The 15,588-nt window shown below is 43.3% G+C and overlaps 1 protein-coding gene across 1 annotated transcript in view; it reads left to right on the top strand.

The window, feature by feature from the left end:
- Positions 1 to 12,959: 12,959 nt before the first annotated feature.
- The window catches only part of NWD2 (NACHT and WD repeat domain containing 2), a gene marked incomplete at its 5' end in the record, with an annotated part of 203,120 nt that continues 200,491 nt past the window's right edge, over positions 12,960 to 15,588 (top strand). The window contains one exon of the mRNA XM_082838651.1: positions 12,960 to 13,110. Within this exon, the coding sequence (XP_082694777.1) occupies positions 12,960 to 13,110 (151 nt within the window). The remainder of the gene's footprint in view (positions 13,111 to 15,588) is intronic.

Raw genomic sequence — 15,588 nt, forward strand, 5'->3', positions numbered from 1 at the left:
GCATCATTTTACATTCGCATCAGCAATGCTTAAAGATTCCAATTCCTTCACATCCTTACCAACAATTGCTATTGTCTGGCTTTTTTTATTATAGTCATTTAAGTGGGTATGAAATGGTATCTTACTGTACTTTTGATATGCATTTCCCTAATGAGTAATGATGTTGTTCATTTTTTCATGTACTTTTTCATCATTTGTAAATCTTTTTTGGAGAAATGTCTAGTAAATTCTTTGATCATTTTATAACTGGTATATTTCTTTTTTTTTTTTAGATGTTGGGGGTAGGAGTTTATTAATTTATTTTTATTTATATATGCTGTGTTGGGTCTTCGTTTCTGTGCGAGGGCTTTCTCTAGTTGTGGTAAGTGGGGGCCGCTCTTCATCACGGTGCGCGGGCCTCTCACTATCGCAGCCTCTCTTGTTGAGGAGCACAGGCTCCAGATGCACAGCCTCAGTAGTTGTGGCTCACAGGCCCAGTTGCTCTGCGGCATGTGGGATCCTCCCAGACCAGGGCTCAAACCCGTGTCCCCTGCATTAGCAGGCAGATACTCAACCACTGCGCCACCAGGGAAGCCCCTATAACTGGTATATTTCTTGTTATTGAGTTAGAAAAGTCCATTATATAATCTATACACAAGTCCCTTATCAAATATTTGATTTGCAAGTATTGTTTCCCATTCTGTGGGTTGCCTTTTCGCTTTCTTGATGATATGTTTGCAAGACAAGGTTTTTTAATTTTGACAGTGTCCAATGTTTTGATCTTTTCTTTTATCACTTGTGCTTTAGATGTTATATGTCACAAAGATTTACTCCTATGAGTTCTTGTAGGAGTTTTATAGCATTAGCTCTTACCTTTAGATCTGTGATCCATTTCAAGTACATTTTTATGTGTGGTGTGAAGTAGGGGTCTAAATTCATTCTTTTGCCTGTTGATATCCAGTTGCCCCAGACCCATTTGTTGAAAAGATTCTTATTTCTCCTATTGAATTGTCTTGGCACCTTCATCAAAAAGAATTGATCATAAACATAAGAATTTCTCTCTGGTCTCTTAATTCTATTCTTCTAATTCTATTCTTTTTTTAATTGGAGTATAATTGCTTTACAATGTTGTGTTGGTTTCTGCTGTACAACAAAGTGAATCAGCTATATGTATACATATATCCCCTCCTTTGGACCTCCCTTGCATTCCCACCCAAATCCCACCCATCTAGGTCATCACAGAGCACCAAGCTGAGCTCCCTGTGCTATACAGCAGGTTCCCACTAGCTATTTTACACATGGTAATGTATATATGTCAATCCTAATCTCCCAATTCGTCCCAACCTCCTCTTCCCCTGCCATGTCCACATGTCCATTCTCTACATCTGTGTCTCTATTCCTGCCCTGCAAATAGGTTCATCTGTACCATTTTTCCAGATTCCACATATATGTGTTAATATATGATATTTGTTTTTCTCTTTCTGACTTATTTCACTCTGTATGACAGACTCTAGGTCTATCCTCATCTCTACAAATGACCCAATTTCATTCCTTTTTATGGCTATGTAATATTCCATTGTATATATGTACCACACATGTATCTATTCTATGCCAGTACCACACATAGTTACTGTAGCTTTGTAATAGGTTTTAAAATCTGGTAGTGTTTAGTCCTTCAATCTTGTCATTCTTTTTTAAGGATTGATTTGACTAGTGTAGGTTTTGCATCTCCATGACTTTTAAAGTAAGCTTGTCAATTTCTGCAGAAGGAAAGAAAGAAAGAAAAAGAAAGAAAGAAAGGAAGGAAGGAAGAGGGAGGGAGAGAAGGAGGGAGGAAGGAAGGAAGGGGGAAGGAGGGAAGGAATTAGACCAGCTGGAATTTCAGGGAATTGCATTAAATCTGTAGATAAATTTGGGGAGTATTGCCATCTTAATACTGAATCCTCTGATCCATGAACATAAAGTATCTTCATTCATTTAGATCTTCCTTTATTTTTTTCAACAATGTCTTGTTGCTTTTGGTCTTGCACCTCTTTTGCTAAGTTTATTTTTAATGAGCTTTTACTCTTTTGGATGCTATTGTGAGTGAAATTGCTTTCTTAATTTCTTTCTTGTATTATTCATTGCTAGTGTATAGAAGTGCAATTGATTTTTGTAACCTTGCTGAATTCATTTATTCTAATATTTTTTAGTAGCTTTCTTGGGATTTTCTGCATAGAAGATCATGTTGTCTGCAAATATAAAGTTTTATTCTTTGTTTCTAATTTAATGTCTTTTATTTATTTTACTTTCTTAATTGTCCTCTCTAGAACCTCTGGTACGATACTGAAGAAAAGAATCCCAGAGATTTTGAGGTTGGTTGTTATTGCAACATAACCTTGCCTTTGTATCAGTAATCCAAACATTAGATGGAGCAAAACAGAGATGGATTCCATTTAGTTGGCAAAATCAGGGAAGGCTTTTGTGAGAGTGACTTGGAAAGGATAAGCCTTGAAGGATGGAAGTGAAGCCATTCAGTACCAAAAACTACAATACTGAGTTTTACACCTTGATTTAGTCAAAGTTAATCGGTAAATGAAGAGTAGAGAGAAGACAGGAAATAAAAGTTAAGAGCAGAATATTTGTGAAAAGCTGTACTGGAGAGTTGAGAATGAAGATGGAAAGATCAATCCAGAGGCTACTGGCTACTGCTAAAGCCTAGAGAGGAAATAGCAAGTGCCAGAGCTAAGAGGTAATTAATGCTGCCTGTTCCCAGATCCCTCCTCTGTTCACATCTAGAGCTTCAGCTGTACCTACACTGCATCGACCCAGGCTCCTAGAGTCCCCCAACTCCTAGCTAAAGGATATTTACCAGCTACTGAGCATGAATCTATTCTGAGCCTTGTTCCTGGCTCTGTTTTGATCTTGGACCTCAATATCAGGAACAGTATGAGTTTTCCACTTTTAAATTGCAAGATAGCTTCTGACATTCTGTGATCTCCTTTTCTGCTTTGCCACAGGCCCAGGAATCAATGTACTTCTCTTGCCATTTTTCATGTTGCTCTAGCTCATGTCTTACCTAGATTTTCTCATCTCAGCTAGACGGCCTGTAGAGTAAAATCCAACGTCCTCAGCTCCTTTTGGTAGACCTGCAACCCTCATCCCCAAACACACAAAACAAGACACAAACAGCCAAAATTCCTCAAATGGAATTGTAGTCATTGACTGGTTTGTTTGATTTTGTTTGTTTTTACTAGACCTTATCAATATAAATTAAAATTTTTTAAAACTACAAAGTTTTAAAAATCTGACATAGTTTTGCTGTCACGATCCCCTTTTAAATTAATGACTATGTCTAGCTGGGCTTCTCTTCTAATAATAATCACCATCCCTGAGTACCAGGCACTGTGCTAAGTCCTTTAACACGTTTACTGTTCACCACTGAAAAGTAGTCAACTCATGTCCATTTCACAGAGAAGGGCACTGAGGCTTAGAGAAGAAAATTTATTAGGCTATAGCCACAATTTCTAAATGTCGAAGCCAGTATTGGAACCCACATTTATCCATTTGTTTCCAAAACCCACATCCTGCTATTATAGCCCACTACCTTTTTGAGTAGAGCCCATGAAACCCCTTTTAGATTCTTGCTCTTGCATTGTTGGGCATTGTGACTCTTTGCTTCCCTGCAGCCCTTTTTTTCTAGAGTGTCAACTGATGTCTTTTCAAGTATGTACTTGTCTTACTGGGTTTAGTAATGTTTAAGAAACCTCTAAACTGATTGATGGTCATCTCATTAGAGTCTTCCTCTACACAGATAACATCTTTTTGGAGTCCCATACTAGATTGGACTGCCTGAGAACAGGGTTTGTCCTTGGAACAAAGAAATGCTTAACAGGAAGTGTTTAAAGAATAAATGAACAAATAAAACAAGCAAATAAATAAAATGGATGAATATATGAATGGACAAGTTTAATACCTCATTCTTGCAACTGGCTTTTGCACTGTTTAAAGACAGTGCTACCCTGTAGCAGTAAGTGAATGGAGATTGAATCCCAGCTTCATTGCTTAACAAGCTCTGTGAGGATGGATCATTACTTAACCTCTCCAAGCCTCAGATTGTTCCTTTGTAAAACGAGTAACAGTATCATATGGCATATTGAAGGCCATATGAGATAATGAAGGTAATGAATGCAACACAGAGTAAACATTCATTGACTATTATCTCCATTCCCTTATCTTTAAGACAAATTTTGCAACCTGAGTTTCCTCCTACTTTCCTTGTCTTGAGCTAGTTCTCCTTTGCCTGGATAATTACATTGGTATATGCTACCTAGCATCTAGAGATGGAGTATATCATAATGTTTGAAACTCAGGCTCTGGAACCAGACCGCCTGCATTAAAGTACATACCCCACCACATCCTGCGTGATCTAGGCAAGCATCTTGACATTACCTCGCCCCAGTTTCCTCATATGGAAAATGGGAATAATAATAGTGCCTTCTTCCCAGGGATGACAGCTTAGAATTAAATAAGTTAATGTCTATAAACTCATAGAACCATATCTAGCCCAGTGAAAGGCATTGAAGTGTTTACTTTATTACTATTATTGTCATTGGCATTATTACTACTACTACTACCACCACCACTGCTTCAGGCACTTAAGTAAAAGTGCCCTACAATGTTCTTCTTGGAGATAAGAGAACTGAATCTCTGCCTTCTTCATTTGCTATCGATCTTCAACTACTTGATGTTTACTACTGGATATCACAAGTGCCAATTGCCTTTCTGTCTAAACTCTCTAAGTTTTTTGCTACTGAAAATTATGCCCAAGTACTTGCAATATCCTGAAGTTAGTCTGTCTCAATTTCAGGATCTATTCATTCTTTGTCTGTCCCATTTTGAGATATATAGAGTTCTACTGTTCCAAAATTAAGTGGTCCCTAGATCACTGACTGGTGTGTGTGTGTGTGTGTGTGTGTGTGTGTGTGTGTGTGTGTGTGTGTGTGTTTGCGTACATATTACCTCTGCTGTCATATGGTTTCTGACTCTGCTGTGAACAGTCATTTCTCATTTCCAGATAGCAGCCCTTCCTCTTCCAATTCATTGTCTCAAATCTGCTGTGGTTCTGCCAACCAGGAAAACCCAGCTTGTTTGAATTGTGAATATAGTACATGTGACGAGACCCTGACAGAGAGCCTCTGGGACCTCCCATGAGTCAAGAGAGCGAGCAACAGTGTGTGAACATTGTAACATATAGTGTGGTTGCTTAGAGGATTCTTCTTAGCTCACTTTGTTATTCTTGGTTGTTGTCCAAGAGAGGTGAGCTTTTTCAGGTATCTGAGTCTTAAAGAGGTAGAGCATCATTATCCTAATTTTATTCTAGAAATGCAAAAAGCATTCAATTTATCCCTTGTCCACAGCATCCAGATGTTCTGGGCCATATAAGAACAGATACTGTACACTTGCTCGGGGAGGTGTGTAAAGGTTTTAACCATCTGACCTCTGAACCTCCTTCTAGTGCTTAGAAAACTCTGTACTGCCTGCAGGACAGATAGTCACTCTCCCTGGCTTCCTGGCCTCAGAATCCAGAGTGAAGATTACAGGGCAATAGTGATGGCAACATCTAGTGCACAGTGGCAATGGTGCCAGTGGTGGTATCCAGCGAATGGTACTGGTGGTGGCAGGGGTGTACTTCAGCATTCAGGCTGCAGCAGCAGCAGTGTCAGTGCTAAGTGTCTGTTCTTGTGACACTACGTTGTGGACCCAATGAGCTGACCTCTTCTGGTCCCCTCCCATTTTCCAAGCCTGGTTTTTCATCCCTCCCAGCAATGTTATTACTACCCAATAATTTTCCAGAAAATTGCTTACATGCTTAAGCCAATCAGCACCAGTTCTGTTGTTTTCCACCAAAAACCCTCTGTTGGACAGATGGCTGATTTATTATTTTCTATCTAAACCATATATAAAGCAAACACTTGATTTCAAATGATAGTTTATTCTTTGAATTGAATTGGACCACATATTGGATTATGGTTAGTAAATTTTATTTTCATATCCTTATTAGCACAATTATTCAGAAAAGGTGGCAAAATTCTGTTTTGACTTACCACTTCCTATTTATTACAGTTTTACTCCGCTGAGTATTTTATAACCCAGCAAGTAGTGTTCAAATCATTTTTAAAAACCACTTTCCCCCTCTGTTTTCTTCTAGGACTTTTACAATTTCAGGTCTTAGGTTTAATCCATTTTGAGTTGATTTTTCTTCATGTTGTAAGAAAAGGGGACATTTTCATTCTTTTGCATATGGATATCTAATTTTCCTGACGACACTTATTGAAGAGACTATCCTTTCCTCATTTTGTATTCTTGGCACCCTTGCTGAAGATTAGTTGACTGTGTATGCATGGGCTTATTTCTGGGCTCTCTATTTTGTTCCATTGGTTGATGTGTCTGTTTTTATGCCAGAACTGTACTGTTTTGATTACTATAGCTTTGTACTATAATTTGAATTAAGGAAATGTGATTTGAAAAACAAGTGTGCTTTGTTTTTCTTGCTCAAGATTGCTTTGGCTCTTCAGAGTATTTTGTGCTTCTATGTGAATTTTAGGATTGTTTTATCTATTGATCTTAGCAATGATTTTTTTGGATATGACACCAAAAACACAGGCAACAAAAGCAAAAATAAACAGGTGACATTATATCAAACTAAAAACTTCTGCACAGCAAAGGAAATCATCAACAAACCAACAGAATGGGAGAAAATATTTGTAGACCATATATCTTATAAGGGATAAATACCCCAAATATATAAGGAACTCATACAACTTAATAGCAAAAAAATAAAGTAAAATTAAATAACCCAATTAAAACATGGGCAAAGGAACTAAATCAATATTTCTCCAAAGAAGACATAAAAATGGCCAACAGATATATGAAAAGATACCAATGAAAAAATGACGACAATGAAAAAAATCATTGTCAGGGAGATGTGAATCAAAACTACAATGAGATATCACCTCACACCTATTAGGAAGGTTGTTATTTAAAAAATGAAAGAGAAGGGTTGGCAAGGATGTGGAGAAAAGAGAATCCTTGTACACTGTTGGTAGGAAGGTATATTGGTACAGCTTTTATGGAAACCAGTACAAAGGGTCCTCAAAAGATTAAAAATAGAACTATCACATGACCCAGCAATCCCACTCCTGGGTATATATTCAAACAAACTCATTTAAGCTCTCTGAGCCTCTTGTACTCATCTTTAAAACTGAGCTGTGGGCTTCCCTGGTGGCGCAGTGGTTGAGAGTCCACCTGCCAATGCAGGGGACACGGGTTCGTGCCCCAGTCCGGGAAGATCCCACATGACGGGCCCTGGCTGCTGATCCTGCGCGTCCGGAGGCTGTGCTCCGCAACGGGAGAGGCCACAACAGTGAGAGGCCCGTGTACCGCAAAAAAAAAAAAAAAAAAAAACCACATAAAACTGAGCTGTTAATAGAATTCAATGATACGGATTTAGCTTTTGCTCAGTAAAAATATAAAAACCAATGTAAATATAACTAACATTGCCATTCAAGCAGAATGTTTTATACACTATATTATTTGGTTTTCCTAACAACTAGTATAAAATGTATAGAAAATGCAAATGATGTTTATCGATTTGGCCAAATGGATCGCGTTATATATTGGTAGCCACGTGGTATATTATAATTAACCTATAGTTTGGTGTTCAGAGATCCAGTTTTTAGACTGGTTCTACCATCCACCAACTGAGTGAACTTGGACATGCCATTAATATTGCTTGATCCGCTTTTTCATATTAGAAAAATGGGGAGTAGGGTGGAGTATAGTTGATCCAAAACCTACTTCACAGGATTAGAATCAAAATGAGTTAACAGGTATGAAAGTGATTTGTAAAGAGTGATTTCCAAATAAGTATCGAATGATGGAAGAAGAGAGAAGAGGGTGTCTAAAGGTACTGTATTTGTGACTAATGTCATGATACAGATTTTTTATTAAGAAACTTACCTTACTTTCTTCTACTTTGTATGACGTACATAGTACTCTCATAACAATGTAATTGTATAGAAGGTTGTAAGAGGCAGACTGCTCAGAAAATACATTACACAGAATTGGAAGGGGGTGGATATAAAGTTAGACTTTCTGAGCCATGAAGACATCAGATAGCAATTTCAGAAAGGTGTAACTTTATTTAAAACCAAGCTGCTGTGAATTCTATCATGCTGCAGACACCTCTGAATCAACAATCTCTGTTGGCAAATTGTTATGCTGACAAATCCCACATAAACTGAAAATTTCCATTTTGTAAACAAGTAAGTGGGTTCCTGAGGGTCTGGATTATATCCTGAGCTGGAACTCTGGAAAACAGATTCCTTGCTTGAGTGACCCTGCATAAGCCATTTCTCATTTTAGCAAAGAGATTCAAATATTTATCACCCATATCAGGGAGCAACTGTGAACTTTAATGTAACATTAAGTTTAAAACACTTCTACAAGTTTGGGAAACACAAAAACACATGGTTGGCTTCACTGGCTAGATTTTGTGTAATACGGTAGTACGGTGTGTTAATTTGGTCATCTTTATAACACTAGGGGGTCTATTTCCACTTCTATCCACAATAGGAAAAATGCAGAACACTGGTCCAGAAGCATCCAGGCCAGAATATTTGATGTACAGAAATGCAAATGTACATGCAGGTAAATACAGTTTGGATGATGTATCTTCCTTCTGCTGGGTCAGAGTCAATGTTCTTTATGATCACCACACCCATTATCTAAGCAGAATGAACTGAACATGCGATACAGCCATGCAGCTGGGTGAAAAATCACCAGCTTTCACAGGAAAGGGAAGAAGGTGAGGTACATTTGCATACCATGGACTTCGGAACAAGCAACCTGCACATACATCACAAGAGGTATACAAGGGACAACGGTATCCAAGAAGGGGCATCAAGTGGGAAGATGAGAGGTATTTGGCCCAGATCCCAGATACAGTGGGATTAAATGAGAAACCTATTAAAAGCTTTATACAGTGTCTAGCTTACAGACGCTTAACATATCAATATTATTAGACATTAGTTTTCTTTCCTCCTGTTCTATAAAATTACTTTGTGGGAGGGGCGCTATCTATATACTAAGGGGAGTTGGATTCCTTGACTGCAAGGAATCCTTCTAGCTTTACGAGTAGAATGAACCTGGCAGTAATTTAACCTTTGAGCAGCCCTGTTTTATCAAGGGCTGGCATCACTGTTTATAAAGATAGTAACCTCTTTGTGGTCCTCTGGCCTGCAAAGCGGGGTGAGTGAGAGGATGGAGAGGGGAATACCTGTTCCTGATCACAAGCTTGGTCCCAAGCCCATTTTTCATGTACATTTATTTTCCTATTTCTATTTCTAGGTGCTTTTCTAGATGCTCCAGCCAACTTCAGGGATGGTATGGGTTTACCTGTGGTCTTATGAGGAAAAGACAGGACCCAAGGAAAACAAGGAATTTGGACGTCTTTGTCATCAGATCAACATCCTACAAGTTGGAAGAGTCTAGTCTTGTGTGATCTTGTGGCAGAACTTCTTTCCTATTTGGTCTGTGATAACCAGCCTTCCACACCTGTGAACACAGGCCTGAACACCTATTTTTTGGGTTACTAAAGATGCCAGCCAGGGTCAGACCTGGGCAAAATTAGAAAACAAAGGTGTTGTGTTAGAAAGACTACTGAGACAGGGGCCCCAGTACCTGGATCCCGGCTCAAGCATTAACTAGTTATATGACTTTGGGTAAGTCATTTCTCTTTTTTGAGCCTTGTTTTTTTGTGTGTGTAAAATGGGAGTAATAATAACATGTTTGTAAAGTGTTTTAAACAGATAAAAACAGAGCAGTCTCCATACTGTAAGTCGGGGCCTGCCTTCCACATTCATGCCCACTCTTTCCCTTCCCTTTCCAGTTTCTCTCCCTCCCCACCCTCCACTTGTACAGCCTACAGTTCCTCAGGGTGGGAAACAGATCTAGTTAATTCATAACAAAATGTTTGCACCATGAGTGACTCTTCCCTTATGCCATCGGCATGCTAATGAATGAATCTCTGTTTTTAGGCTATCCAATGTTAACAAGAGACAGAATGGAAGAAGGTAGAAGCGTGCGTTTGGGGGCGGGCAGGGGGAGGTTGGGTATCCTTAGGTAGAAACCGCCCTGATAACCCAAAGACAGCAGCCGGCTCAACCTGACGCAAAGCTGGCTGTGCTGGGAGCCTTTGGAAGCTTGGTCCCACAGATACCGTGCAATTCTCTCTCCTCTGCATCCTTGGTCTGCAGTGACACTGGCAGATGCTAAACTTCGGCCTGTCGAGAACACTTAATTAGGTTATAGAGGCTGCCCAAAATCCCAAAGTCATCCTAAGAAAGTGAAACACTTTGAGATCTGAAACAAAGGTCAGAAGACACAGACACTAGTTTGATTTTTTTTTTTTTTTTTTCCGGTACGCGGGCTTCTCACTGCTGTGGCCTCTCCCCTTGCGGAGCACAGGCTCCGGACGCGCAGGCTCAGGGGCTATGGCTCACGGGCCCAGCCGCTCCGCGGCATGTGGGATCTTCCCGGACCGGGGAACGAACCCACGTCCCCCGCATCGGCGGGCGGACTCACAACCACTGCGCCACCAGGGAAGCTCCACTAGTTTGATTTTTAAGAGAGAAACCACCAGATAAGGAGGCGGGGTGGGGGGGCGGGGCGGTGGATGAGAAGGAGGAAGGCCGGCGAGCCCTTGACAATCTGGCAACTCATCAGTCTCATAAACAACACTGAGATCAGGCATAAAGTGGTCCTGGCTCTCCTTTCTCCAGTAACAAATACTGTATATTCATAAAGGATGATACTGTAATAGACACTGTATATTCATAACCTCTTCCAGAGAGCCCAGTCCGAACCTCCTGGGACATCAGGAGAGCTTTCAGAGAGTTGTCCTTACTGCTGAAGAAAGTTCCCACCTGGGAGTAATGAGGTTGGAGAGAGGAAGGAGATAATTTGCTAAATGGGATCAGCTGAACTAATACATGGGCACGTTCAAGGTTTTCTTTATTGGTTGCATCAAATTATTACAAAGTAAGGACTGCTGTGTGCCCCCCTGGTTCTCAGTACTGAAGAGGCAGCCTTAAAAACCCAGAGACCCAATTCTCCGAAAAGGTTACCCCAGAAAGTGTGTGCTGGTGATGCGGCGGGGTGACAAAATAAACAGCAGTGCGTAGGACTTCACTGCCACCAGCTGGGCCCAGAAGAAGTGCAGGCCAGGAGGAGGCCAGGAGCTGCCTACAGCAGAAGCCCCAGGTGAGAGGCTAAAACCAGCAGTTGAGCTACCTTCACCCTGTGCCCACCCGTCCCTCCCCAATCTCAAAGATTTGGAAAAGCTATTCTTCCTCTCTAAAAGCCAGGAGTTCCTGCCCTAAAGCTCAACATAAGGGGTTTGGAGACCAAAGTCCAGTTAAGGCTCTAAGCACGCCCTGCTCACTTCCGCCACCCCACAGCACAATCACACTTCCTTCGTGCCCCGGGATTTGCAGAATTTTCGAGGTGCAATGAAGTGCGGCCCGGAGATGGCAATTTTATGGCTCGGTCCCTTTATATCTCACGTCACCCCGGACGTGGATCAGACTCCTTGCACTGTCCACCTCACGCCCCGACCCCAGGCAACAGTCCCCCCATGCGCTCTGGCCACGTTGGATCAGCGTCAGGTGGAGCCAACTCACGCTCTGCACGAACTTGGAAAAGCTGCTCCACGCCAACTCTGATCTCTCGCACCTGGCTCCAATCCGTGGCCACCTGCACTTTGCGGGACGTTGCGCGGGGCGGCGCTCCCCCGAGTCCACACTGGTCTGCGGAGCCCAGGCGCGCGCCAGGGCGCGCGGGGCTCCCGGCATCCTCCCGTGCGGCGGGGCCCCGGAGCCTCCGGGCTGGCGGAATGGCCCGGGAATGCGCCCGGGTGGGAGCAGGAAATAACCCCTGGAGACTTAGAGACCTCGGGAGGGCTCGCTGCGGAGATCGGCTCTAGAAAAGGTTCCGTGAGCACGCGGCGAGGAGCACGTGAGCGGCGCTGCTTCGCTATAAAAACCCCCGGCTCTGCTGGGCGTGGGGAGCGAACGGAGCGGCAGGACTCGCCACCTGCGCCAAGAGAAACGGCCACGGTGATATTCCCTCCAGGACGCACGAGACGGTCCCGAGTTTTGGTGCTTCGATCCCTGGGAGTCCGGGCTCCGTGGTGCGTCTAACTTTGAGGCGGAATTCCCAGCACTTAGGCAAAAAAAAAAACGCGCAGACGCCGGGATGAGAGCGTTTTGGAAAATGTTCAGGGCTTGTTTGACCCTTAGTAGAGTTGGAGGAGGAGTAGCAGAAATCTCGGGCTAATTTCTTTCTGGTCGTCCACCGAAGAGGCAGCCAGGAGCTCCCGGGCTCGCCCTCAGAGAAGCCAGGGAGACCCCTGGCAGCCCGAGGCCCCCCGCAACAGAACCGCCCTTAATTTAATTAAGTCGCGGGATATTCCTGTGCCCCAGGGGAGGCGGCTGGCGATAAACTCCGGACGCCTTTTGTAGATAAAGTTTGGTCCGCTCCGCTTGCCCTCTCTGTCCGGGCCCCGTTGACCGCCCCCTCCTTTAGCGGCGGGCGCGGGCGGGGACATGGCCATGGGCTCGGCTTCCTGGCGCAAAGAGGCGCCGCGACCGTAGCCGCCGCCACGCTGACCTCCCGCTCCCGCCCGCTACTGCGCTGAGCCCTGGCAACAAGCGAAGGCTGACGCCCAGAGGGGCAGGAGGCGGCGGTGAGAGGGGCCCGAGGGTCCGTATGGCCGCTCTCCGCCGGCCGTTGGTGTGTGCCACGGAGCTCGCCCGCGTCGCCTCGGGCTCGGAGCGGCTCTGAGCCGCGCCGCCTGCGGGGATTGACCTAGCCGTTCCGCGGAGCCGCGGGCAGGAACCTGAGAAGCAGGAGTCGGCGGCTCTTCCTCCCTGAAGGCGATGTGGCCGGCCGGCGCGGGCACCAAGCTGCCCTGTCCCCGGGACTCTGCGCTCCGGCGGGCGGCTTTCTCTGGGAACCTCACCGCCCTGCCTTCTCACCTGATGCCAGCTGGCCGCAGCGTCCGGGTCTTCATCAGCGCCAACCCTGAAGGTAAGTCCTTTGCTTGCGCTTGTCCGTCTGTCCTTCTATCCGTCTACGCGGCGGAGCCAGAGAGAGTGCCATGGCACAGCCGGGCGCGCCGTGCGTCCCCGGCGCTCCCTTTCTCTAGCTAATACCGAGGCTGTCCTGAGCGCTTGGGACTTTAATTTGAATCACTTTTCTTCTTCCCTCGCTCATTCCTTCTGCCTGCTGACTTCCCCTGGGACACCCATTTCTCGCCCCCTGGGTTCTTTTCCCTTGGTCTGAGAAATGTCCGAGGTATTAACAGACGCTTCTGGAAGCTTCATCCTGCCACTCCCCACCCCCACCCCGTTTTTCTTTCCTTTAGCGGTTTCTTCTCCGAGGTTATCGTGAAACGTCCTCTCGCTCTCTCGGCTCCGCGGCAGATTCCTGAATGGGGGCTCCCTCCTCTGCCACTTGTTCAGGCCGAGGCGAAGTGAGAGCATGGGGTTCCCCGAGGCTTGCCTCTTGCCGGTGTGCTAGTGGGACCCTTTGTCTTGGGGAGCTAAGGAGACTCTTGTGAACCCAAGATCCGCAGAGATCGAGGGGAAACGCGCTGTGCGGTCCCGAAACAGGCTGACGCTGGTTTCCAGGTGGAGCGTTCAGGATGAGTCCGTCTCTACAGTTGGGTCTTGGGCTAGATCGCCCCGGTCTAGAACTTGGCCTTCTCAGTCGTGTTCCAGCTAAAGGCTGGGGCCCTGGTAGCTGCTAAATGAAAACTTGTTGATTTATTGCATTCACAAACCACAGCGGCTGAGCTCCGGGTGGTCGGTTTTCTCTCATCACTGCCTATCAATTCACAGTCCTGAACGTTAACTTTCATTCCCAGTAAGTGAAGAAAAAGTAGGATGCATTTGACTTGGCTTGGATAAAACTGTAAGAGTTGCTCTTTCCCAGAAAAATAAGTGTTTGGCCCTAAGATGAGTTTATAGGAGACTGAAATAGGCGTGTGAGATGGGAAACTTGCTACACTCTAACAAGCCTTGGTTCTGACAGAGAAGGAAAGGAAAAAAAGAAAGTTAACAGTCATATGGATAGAATCATCATTGCAAAACCCAAGGTTCTGGTTGCCTGTAAAAAGCATTCAGAGGACCTATAAAAAATAGCTTTCTAAAAAAATTACTGTTTCATAAAACGCTAGCAGAAATTTCAGGTACAGTTCACCTTATGACAAAGGGATTGGGAAAAGAATCAAATAGGTAACCCACAATGATTAGTATTAGAAGGGCTGTACACTTTTGAGGGAGGGTATGACTATCCTCTTATCAATTTACAACTCTGTTTCACAGCACTTAGTAATTAAGGAGGCTTTTTGAAAGCTGCAGTACATTCTTTAAAATTACTTTCATCTGAACTATGTCTTACAGGATTTTTTACTTAAATCTGGATAAAGAAAACTGTGGGGCTGTGCAGCATGTTGAAGGACCTAAGGAAGTTTGCAACTTAAGTTTTCGGTGTTGTCTTTAAAAAATATTGATAAAACAGTATTTGAGAGAATTTAATTTTCCTGAGCTTAAAAAAAAAACCTCATAAGAAGTGTTAAGTGTGCTGATGTAAAACCAGTTAAGTAACACTTTTCTTTAAACAAGTTGTTTTTAAATACAGTGAAAAGTCTGCTAATATCATTCGTAGTTTATTTTTCTTTACATTTGTAATTTCTAGGATAAAAATCAGTGATAATGGATTTATATCAAGTTAGCTTAATATTGAATTAATATTCAAGATTAATGTCATTTTTCTTAAGCCAGTACATGTGATTCTATAAGTTTTCCCATTTCTTGAAATACAGTAGAAGCTTCAGCGTGTATTAACATTAGGACAGCAGACAAGAGAGGGGGTGAATCATTTCTTCTGGTCACTGAGCTGGGCAGCTTGAACATTGATCTTAAAAGCCCAGAAATGTGACTCTTACCTGAGAAATTGCAATAGGAACAGGACTTCAACTTTTATCCCAAATGGAGAGCCGAGGGTATGTTAAATAGAAAAGACAGAGATAGGTATTTTTTTTAAGAGCCTGAACATGAAGCTTTGCGATCTCCGTAAATGCTCTGTCAGAGACAGCACTTTACCACCAGATCTTTATGGATATGACTCAGGAAGCAAATGGTTGTGTTTTGGTGCGATCCCGTATTAGATTGTTGGCCAATACTCAAGAGCCTCTCCGCTGTCAAATTAAGACAAAGAATTTTATCTCATGCTTTTCTTTACAAGCGGGAATCCAGTTTATGCTCTAAATAAAAGCTTCTCTGTGTTGAACTCATAGCAGTACTTTTAAGAATCCAGAAAGGATCTCCCTTAGATTGCTTTACAGAGCTTGTATGAAATTTCCCTATCAGTAATTAGGATAATACATGTTTTTAGAACATAGGTTAGCTCAGTCAGTAGTTCGGTTTTCGTTCTCAAACCCTGTGAGGATGGTAGACCAGAGGGTGTTCTCCCTATTTTACAGAGGAGAAAACTGAGGCACCA

The sequence above is a fragment of the Leucopleurus acutus genome (genome assembly GCF_964270905.1).
Source record: "Leucopleurus acutus genome assembly, chromosome: 4".
Taxonomy (NCBI): Eukaryota; Metazoa; Chordata; class Mammalia; order Artiodactyla; family Delphinidae; genus Leucopleurus; species Leucopleurus acutus.